Source organism: Centropristis striata, chromosome 13 (genome assembly GCF_030273125.1).
Source record: "Centropristis striata isolate RG_2023a ecotype Rhode Island chromosome 13, C.striata_1.0, whole genome shotgun sequence".
Classification (NCBI taxonomy): domain Eukaryota; kingdom Metazoa; phylum Chordata; class Actinopteri; order Perciformes; family Serranidae; genus Centropristis; species Centropristis striata.
In genome coordinates, this window is record NC_081529.1 from 17,661,457 (window position 1) to 17,671,776 (window position 10,320).

Consider the following 10,320-nt stretch of genomic DNA (forward strand, 5'->3'; position numbering starts at 1 on the left):
TTAATCACAGGTCAAATCCTTTCTGCTAAAGTCCTTGCTGATTGCTTATCTAAGCCTAGTTACATTACTCGCGAATCCATTCGAAAAGGGGGGGAAATCCTTTTCGAATGGATGGCGGGCGTGGAAAGAAGGAAGTTGAGTTCAATAATTTGCCCTCTTGCAAATTAAGTTGCTGGTTGTCCTTGTTGTTGAGGTAAAGCTTTCTCTTGCAGTTGCAATGAACTTTGTGTTCATTAATGCAACTTCGGTGCTCAGAGAAGGTCAGAGTTGCAGTTGTTCAGGATTCCTTTTGGAAAGGAGGCCTCAGAAGGAAGAAGGCCTCACCTCAGCAGGGCCTGAAGGAGGAGGGGGGGCTGGTGGATCCAGGCCTCTGGGACACCTCCTGAAGGAGGTGTTTCTGCTCTGTGGGCAGTGGAGAAAGAGAGAGGTCAGGGGGACACTGACCTGTTTTATCAGTGGAGTCACAGGTCTCTTGACCAATGAGTTTGTCTGTGGGTCGTAAACGCCAAGCATTCTGGGAGGGAAGTTCTTCAGAGGACACAAAATGGTGGTGTCCTGCCATTTTGTGAGTTGACTCAGAAAGCTGTTGCATTTAGTCCACAAATGTTTAAGTCCACAAATGAACCCAAGATTCACCTGTGGTACGATACCAACAGAATGGAAAGAATGTAAGCATAAAAAGATTACCCTTCCCTCAGTTTGTCATGTGTTAGTTTGTTTTATTAAACCCCTGGTGAAAGTGTGAGGCATTGCTTTTACTACCCAGGTATGTATGAATACTTCTCATACGGCACCATGTGTTTTCAATTCAATTTTATTTTTATTTTTTTGACCCTCTCATCAACAAGGAAAAAAACAAACCATTCTGATATGTGCCTGTATCTGTACCTCAATATCATTATTCATGTCAGAGTACTCAGCAATCTAAGAGTTTTTTTGTGATCAAATTTTTCCTTTTATTGAACATCCAGCAATGTACAATGTCAAGCATTCAATGACAGTTAAGGCAGCACGATCTGTCAGAGCTAGTTCCAAACAATACGTTGAATTACCAATATGTAATACAAAAGGTACAAACAAAATTTAAACGAGAGAGAAAAAACGACATAAAAGAAGAGGGAAAACAAAAAAACAAACAAAGAAAACAATTACCCCATGCCATCCGCCCTTGACAAAGTTCAAGCCACGAGATTCTTTAGATTCACTGAAAGTGAGTGCTACATTTTAATTGTCTCTTCCTTAGCCCTGCACACTCGAGCTGTTGATAACTCTTGGTACACAATGTCTAGATAAGCTAAAAGCCATACACGAAGGGAGAGGGAGTGGAGAGGCTTCCAACTGGAAGCCACTAGTTTTTTTGCTCACCATAATATGAACCCATAAAGTTTGGAGACAAGGCCATTTGTACCTCTTGTGCTGTGCAAAATTTTATGAAATGGATGAGGTGTGAGGGGGTTACGCCAAGGAAAATTGCCATAAATGAGTGTACTAACGCCTTTCTCTCTCCAGCATGATTGTTCCTCACATGTTTTACCACAGACATTATTTCACTGCTTTGCTCTTGTAAGTTCTGCTACAAGTCAAGCAGGTTACATTTATTAAATCCAATATAATGGGACTTCAATACAGAGATCCACTTTTAATTACATCATTATTTACATTTGTAAAAACAGAATCGTAAGACTCTGAAAAACTCATAAAGGTGAGGTAAGGTACGCTTTGGTGGTGCACCAATCGGTACACAACCAGATCACACCAGTTACTGTTATTCAACAGACCAAAAGGAGCAGAAACCATTGACTTCTTAGATTTATTGGTAAGGAAATGGTGGCAGATTTATGTTGATCCGTAACCAGATGGCAGCACCCTGAACTCACTGAACAAAGGTGGCTAAGGTGGACAGGAATCAACAAGACGTTCTTTATGACTTTGTACACTTGGGAGAGACCAATTAAATTCTAAAGTTATAAGTCTAAAATTTTACTGTATATTCTAACAATCCATCCTAACCTGTTAGTGTTTGAGTGACCCAAACCAATAAAATATACAGTCAGAACAGATAAAAGATAATAAACATTTAAAGTGAGTCATTTTCTTTCTTCCTTTTATGTGGAACTGGTAGAAAAAAACTGTCAGAAAAGACTTCCTAACTTGACTTTGACCTCAGCTTTGTACATTCATACTCAATAAAACAATAAATACATACAAATAATGGATTGTACAGCAAAGAAATTATCTGTTAATAAAAAGGTTTTAGGTTTACAGCCATGCTGGTTGTCCTGTGAAGTAACAAACATTTTTATTGTTTTATGTTGACCAGGAACTAGGACTCTCATGACTAACAGTAATAGGGAGGGGAAAGGATGCAGTCAGTCAAGTGAAGTAACAGGTATCAGGTTACAGGATGTGGATGCTAAAATGCTATTGAATCATTTTCATTTTGTCTGGCTTTGATTCAAGAGGCATCCGTTTGAAAATAAAACATGGGACACGTTTGCTGTTGTTGGGAATGGAGGGATCCTGACCGACAGCAGCTGTGGAAAGATGATCGATTCAGCTCAGTTTGTTTTCAGGTGAGAAAGTTGTCCAATGTAGTGGCTTGAAAGGCTGTCGCAATTCCATATAACAAGCAACCTCACAAATAAGTGAGCAAGATCACGAATCTCACTGCATCTTAAAATTTCCTTTAGTTTTGTCACTTCACATCTGAGGGTTATTTTCAGGTACGGGGCTTTACAGGGGCGTCGGCGTCCATTTGTGGAGAGCCTGAGAATCTATGGCGACTCCCTGCTTCTGCTTCCCGCCTTCTCATATGGCCATGTCACTTTTGTGTGCCAGCGGGCTGTCTACAGTATAGAGGACTTTGAAAGCCCCATCCGACCTGTTTTCTTAAACCCTGAATACCTCCAGAAACTGTCTGTCTTCTGGCCACCTGGAAGATTATCAGCCAGGTAAATTGTACTTGTAGGAACTAACGGAAGCTGACGGGACAGGAAATCTGTTTTTTTAGTCCAGTCTTTCACATACTTTTGAATGGACCGATTTATCTTGGTAGATGACACAGATCAAATGTGTCCAAGCAAGGTGATACAAAGAAATATATTTTTATCATTATACTACGAAGAATTGGCAATAGATTTTTAATTGAATGTTGGAAAAAAATGTCTAATGCCCCTATATTTTCGAGGTCCCGTGTCCGTCATGGGCCCTTAGAATCTTCCTATCTTATACATTTGAATGGGGGTGGGTGATACTGCAAAATCTGGTATCGATCATACACCAAGAAAATACAGGGCTGCTACTGATACTGATACTTTTTTACTTAGAAAAAGAATATAGGAATATGAATGTTCCTTTGACAGTTAACACAGAAGGGATATTATATTCACCGATATATGTATATTTCAGGTTTGAGGTATATATCTTTCCATAAAATAATTCATTTTCGATTTATTTCAACTGGCTGAATATATTATGTGACTGTCTGAATAGTCTGTACTTAATCAGTCTGCTAAAATTACAACTATGACCAATTACACTTAAGAACATTAACTAATGCTGGAGATGACTAAATCTTAATTTCACTTCTATAAATCAGTTACCTGGATATTCTTGACCATGCTGAAAGGTCTCTGCCTGCGACCTCTGTCTCTGTGCAATAATAGTACCAATAATAATAATAATAATAATAACAACAATATAATATGTATATGAATATAGATACAATGTGTTAATATATTATTATTAACAGATAAAATGCAGGGATGTATTATTTTTATTTATGTTAGTATTAGTTAGTTGGCAGCTAGTTCCATTTATTATTCTTGTATATTTTAATATAATGGTACATTTGATTTGATCTATTTACTAGTTTGGATTAACTATCCTGTTAAATTTGTATTTTTCTCTCTTGGGCGAGCAACTGCAATAATACAAATTTGCATGAAGGAATAAATAATGTACTTCTGATTCTGATTGCCAAGAGTTGCATGTCGGGCAATTACCAAATATTCTGGTAAAATAAAGATGAAATAATATGCTATGGCGTTTGGTGTTACAAGATCTCAACTCAGATATTTGAACAGCTGGAGAAAGACTTAAGATGTTTCTTTCAGACAATATAGCTGGGAAGGAATACATGAAAATTCATGAAGATTGGGCACTTCTGGAAAAGTTTTTTTTATTTTTGGCAGGGTGTTAGGTATGGGCCTAAGGTTTTTAAAAATCCATGGATACAAGTTGGGGCGGCCCCCCTAGTGGCAGTTATCCATAAAATCCAAAATGGCCCCCACCGAAAATAACACAAAAAAAACCAATACATACTTAAACACCATGTATTTCTTCAAATATTTTTTGTTTCACTCTTCATCGTTATTAGTACAGCCTACCTCACACTTGCACAATGTGGTACAGCGAAGTCCAGCTCGCTGGCACCAACAGTTGCCCTTACAGGCAACCACACAGCCACAGTTGAGGAGGAGTGAGCATCCCTTGCTGACATCTTCCAGATCTGTCCAGTATGGCACCCAGACTTCGTTCTGCCGTTCCATTCCCAACCCCACTCACTCGGGTCTGGAATCTCTGGAGTTTTGGAGAGGGACTGCTTCCAGAGAAAAGCTGCAGTGTACAGGGCACGCTTCCCATGCTGGAATAAGGCATGCTGGGTCGGGGGGATTGAATCCAGGGACTTGAGGCCATGAGTGAAAAGAAGCTTCCAGGCTTCATTGACTGACTCGACACCACAGTTCTTACTATACATGAGTCTTGAGTGATCACAATGAGGGTGTCGGTGACTTCTGGGTAAGCTGCCCACTGTCACCGACACCCTCATTGTGATCACTCAAGACCCCACCAGCCTCACACTGGAATCAGTGCACATGCAAGTTCTCGAATGCTGGATTGTACTCATGTATAGAAAGCAAGAAAGAAAGTAAGCAAGAAAGCAAGCAAGAAAGCAAAAAGGAAAGAAAGAAAGAAACTCATGGCCTCAAGTCCCTGGATTCAATCCCCCCGACCCAGCATGCCTTAGTCCAGCATGGGAAGCGTGCCCTGTACACTGCAGCTTTTCTCTGGAAGCAGTCCCTCTCCAGAACTCCAGAGATTCCAGACCCCAGTGTTCATTTAGTACATGGTTTAGCATGGCTCTGCTCACTGGAGTCAACACATCGACAAGGAGGTAAAGAAGTTTGACTTTAGAATAAAATACATTTTTTGGGAATCATTAGGAGTCACTCTTGACTGTGCACAGTCCTGGCCCTAACCAATTTAGCATCCTAGGCAAGATTTTAGGTGCTGCCCCCCTTGCATAGCAGTAAATTCCACTGCCAATTTACCTATACTCACACAAGAAACTTCAACAGTGTGTTTGGATCACCTTTGACTCACACACACACACACACACACACACAGATGATGTGATGCAGACAGGCTCGTTTCTCTATCATGCCCGTATTGTTTTGAAGCAGAGAAGAGAGGTGTAAAATAAGCTGTAGTGAATCACAACACAAGAAGGGGAGGAGGAGGATGAGAAGGAGGAGGAGGAGGATGAAGAGGGGGAGGAGGAGGAGGAGGAGGAGGAGGAGGAGGAGGAGGAGGAGGAGGAGGAGGAGGAGGAGGAGTCAAACTTAAATAGATAATAAAACAGCAACAAGGCGTGATATTAACATTCTTGAGGAAAAAGAGTGTGACAACACGAAGTGAGGGGAGAGATATGTTGGGACAGCTTTTGAGGTCACTATACTCTTTGTTTTTCACTTTTTTGTGTCTGGGGACCCTGCTGACCATTCTCATCTGGCACACAGGCAACAACAAGTAAGTTTGTAACAATTTTTCCTAGTGAGGAAGGTGCTGCTGACAGGATGACAGGCAAGAGTCGTAGATGACAATGATATAGCAGTTGAGGAAATAGCAGATTTTTCTCTTTTTTCCTGCACATTTTTAAAAGATTTTCCATCTGAGTCATGTCAAAAGATACAAAGCTGTGAAAATGTGTAGTAAGTGTGAACTGATGGTGTGGATATGTCTCATACAACACCATGTGTATTCAATTAAATGTTTTTTTTTTACAACTTCATTTTATTTATACAGCCCAACAACAGTCTGTACAGAATTCTGTCCCTTAACCCTCACTTCGACAAGGCAAAACTCTTTAAAAAACAAACTCTTTTAAACCCAAATCTTAAACAGGGGAAATCTGTGCCTGTATCTGTACCTCAATAAATAAGGGCATGTTATTGCTTTTGTAAGCGAAGATAATCAAACTATGTATGTTTTAATGTTTTTTTCGAACAGAATTCTATCTATGAATATAGGAATGTTTGTGTGTGTGTGTGTGTGTGTGTGTGTGTTAGTCGAGTTTCTAAGCAACTAAGAAACCAAGAAAGTGCAGTGCTGATTGTGAAATTAAAAAGAGCTCATATTGTGGCTGAAATATTTTTAAAAGTTTTGCTGTGGCACTATACATCTGAATGAAGTATGTTGATTTTGTATGTACATAGTTTTATGGCTATAAGTTTAACTTTTTCCTTAGGTGTGTTAAAAACACAGCAAAAACAATGGCCACTCCTGCTCCAAATACCATTCACAGGCCACATGACAAAAGTTGAGACAAAATAAAAATAGCGAGAGGTACGAGATTGTAGATTAGAGGCTTAATATCACATGTGAAATTGTTTGGTTGAGCACTTCTGTACAAAACTGCTCATTGCACCTGCCCCAATGGGCACTGCACTAGTATAGTATAATGACAATCTGTCATAGGTTTCTGGTTTTTGAGTCCCACAGGTGCAGACATGTGGGAAGACTGGGACTCATACAATACAAGACTCCAACTGGACTACATCAGAGTTCTTTTAAAATTTTTTTAATTTCGTTCTTGTGTGATGCCGACAACATAATGCAACACTAAAATATCCACTTGCTCCGTCCACAGCAATGTGGAACCTTACAGACCACCTCGTCATAAGAAAAGCCCTCCTCGACCTTCTGAACTCTGCAAAGGCTGCAGGTGAAGGCAGACATGCTTCCCCCTGTTTTTACTTTCACTATTTCTCTTACTAAAAAATGAATTAATGGACATTTTTATTTATGCTGGTATCTGTATTTGTGTGTGTGTCACAGGGAGGTCATCGCCAAAGTAAAAGGGCGTTACTCTCAAAACTGGATGAAGCAGGAAAACAATTACACAAAGTTCAGGTAAAAAAAAGAAAATTATTTTGAGGTTATTAATTCATTTATTTTTACATTTTTTTTTAATTTAGTGAAGCTAGTTGTCCTTGCTTGAACATGGATATGCTGTTCCTTCAGTGTTCATAGTCCATGCAGGCAAGAATTTGTTCACACATCATCACATACAGTTCATGAACAATGACAATATATTTATAAGAGATATTTTAAATACGTCTGAAATTCTGATATGAAAGAAGAAACTTTTTATTTAATATTATTATTATTATTATTATTATTGTTATTATTTAATTGAATTAACTATTTAATTGGCAACTTACAGTTTGAAGGTCAGTCAACACTCTTGAGCATCTTGTCTATTATTAAATAAAGTCCTTGTGGTTCCTCAGATCTGAGCTGAGCAGCAAGTGTAATGGTTTTGACAAGGCCGTCATTACCCAGGCCAACACTCCAGTGGGATCCAAGATTGTGTACGATGGAGAAAAGAAGAGGAGCCTTGAGGTGACCCCGGATATTTTCAGCACCTTTGCAAAGGTCTGTTGTGTCTCTTTCTTTGATATTACCATAATTAATATCTGTCACTTGTTTGATATCATGATTGTTCCTCACATGTTTTACCACAGACATTATTTCACTGCTCTGCTCTTGTTACTTCTGCCACAAATCATGCAGGTTGTGTTTCTTTAATTAATCTAACGAGTCTGACACCTCATAAAGGTGAGGTAAGGTACCTTAATGTTTATTATTCCCAAGGGGTAATTTGTTGCACCTCCAGCAGCATTACAGTCATCACACCAATCAGTACTCAAACAGATCACACCAGTTACTGTTATTCAACAGACCAAAAGCAGAAGGAACCATTGGCTTCTTAGATTTATTGGTCAGGAAATGGTGGCAGATTTATGTTTATCCATAACCAGATGGCAGCACCCTGAACTCACTGAACAAAGATGGCTAAGGTGGACAGGAATTAACAGGACGTTCTTTATGACTTTGTACACTTGGGAGAGACCAATTAAATTCATGTCTAAAATTTTACTGTATATTCTAACAATCCCCCTAACCTGTTACTGTTTGAGTGACCCAAACCAATAAAAGATAAAGTCAGAACAGATACAAGAAAGGAAATGAAGATAAAGAAATAGCAAATAATTCCCATAAAGATGTTAAATCCTTTGAGCATCCGATAAAACACTTGGGCTTTTAAACAGGTTTAGACAGCTTTATAATGAAAAAAAAGAAGATTTCTTTTAAAGTCAGATGTTTTTGCTTTTTGACCAATGACAAAAGCACATTATGAAAACCCATAATCTGAAGTAATACAATGAATAAATGTTGGCAATTTAATAATAAACAATAAATAACTAAAATGAGTCATTGTCTTTCTTCCTCTTATGTGGAACTGGTAAAAAAAAAACTTTCATAAAAGACTTCCTAACTTGACTTTGACCTCAGCTATGTACATACATACTCAAAAAAAACAATAAAAGACATACACATAATGGAACATGCAGCAAAGAAATTATGTGTTAAAAAAAGGTTATAATTTTACAGCCATGCTGGTTGTCCTGTAAAGTAACAGACATTTTATTGTTTTATGTTGACCAGGAACTAGGACTGTCATGACTAACAGTAATAGGGAGGGGAAAGGATGCAGTCAGTCAAGTGAAGTAACAGGAATCAGGTTACAGGATGTGGATGCTAAAATGCTATTGAATCATTTTCATTTTGTCTGGCTTTGATTCAAGAGACATCCGTTTCAAAATAAAACATGGGACACGTGTGCTGTTGTTGGGAATGGAGGGATCCTGACCGACAGCGACTGTGGAAAGATGATCGATTCAGCTCAGTTTGTTTTCAGGTGAGAAAGTTGTCCAATGCAGTGGCTTGAAAGGTTGTCACAATTCCATATAACATTCTCTTGATCTTCTTTGCTGTTTGTTCAGGTGCAACCTTCCTCCTTTGGAAGATGGCTATGAGAACGATGTGGGCACCAAGACTAACCTTGTGACAGCAAACCCAACAATCTTTCAAAAGAAGTGAGTAATAAGATGAATATCACAGCACCTTGAAATGTTCTTTTGGTTTTGTTTCTTCACATCTGCTGTTTATTTTCAGGTACGGGGCTCTAATGGGACGTCGGCGTCCGTTTGTGGATAGCCTGCGAATCTATGGCGACTCCCTGCTGCTCCTTCCTGCCTTCTCCTATGGGTTCTGCACTCCTCTGTGCATGCGGGCCCTCTATGCCACTGAGGACCTGGAAAGCCCCATCCGGCCCGTCTTTTTAAACCCTGAATACCTCCAGAAACTAGCCGTCTTCTGGCGCTCCCAAGGCATTAAAGCAGCACGGCTCAGCACCGGCATAATGATGACGAGCCTGGCACTGGAACTCTGTGCTAACGTGCATCTGTACGGTTTCTGGCCTTTCAGTAATCACCCACAAGGACTTTATGCCCTGACTAACCACTACTACGATGATGTAAAAGCTAACGGAGGACTCCACACCATGCCGGCTGAGTTTGACCTCTTGCTGCAGCTGCACAGTCAGGGGGTGCTCAGGCTTCATCTGGAAGATTGTCTAACAGGTAAAATGTAGTTCCACGACCAAATTAAGTCTTTCATATACTTTTGAAAAGACAATTCTACTTTAGTTGATTACATGGATCAAATGTGTCCAAGTAAGGTGCTCAGACTTGAGCTTCAATTCTGAGTTGGCCATTCAGCAAAAAGCATTTGTGCTGAAATCATTCATCTATTATCCTTAACTGTTTATCTCGGGTTGCGGGGACCCAATTCCAGCTGACATTGGGCGAGAGGCTGGGTACACCCTCCTTAAATCAGTCAACTGAGCTGCATGTGACTGTTGGAGGAAGCTGGAGGACCGGTGACCGGAGAGAACCTATGAACATGCAAACTCCACATAGAAGAGCCACAAGCCAGATTCCCACGACCCTTGCTGTGAGGCGAGAGTGCTAACCACAAGACCACCATGTTAGGTGCAACAATCATAAGAATGTGAACATTATAGTCTTATAGTGTATCTAAAACTGCAATTATTACAATAAATGTTCCAGCTGGAGCCTGCAAGGAGTTTATTTATTTAAATGGGAATTATTTGTGAGGCCTTTTGCCAGG

At 39.7% G+C, this 10,320-nt stretch overlaps 1 protein-coding gene across 1 annotated transcript; it reads left to right on the plus strand.

Annotated features, from left to right (window-relative positions):
- The first annotated feature begins 5,710 nt into the window (after window positions 1-5,710).
- LOC131983795 (alpha-2,8-sialyltransferase 8F-like) lies at window positions 5,711-9,957 on the plus strand. Its single transcript, XM_059348604.1, has 7 exons — window positions 5,711-5,811; window positions 6,932-7,006; window positions 7,120-7,194; window positions 7,575-7,719; window positions 8,934-9,046; window positions 9,132-9,224; window positions 9,304-9,957. Exons 1-7 carry the CDS (start codon window positions 5,711-5,713, stop codon window positions 9,779-9,781), a joined length of 1,080 nt encoding a protein of 359 aa, XP_059204587.1. The 3' UTR covers window positions 9,782-9,957.
- The last annotated feature ends 363 nt before the right edge of the window (window positions 9,958-10,320 follow it).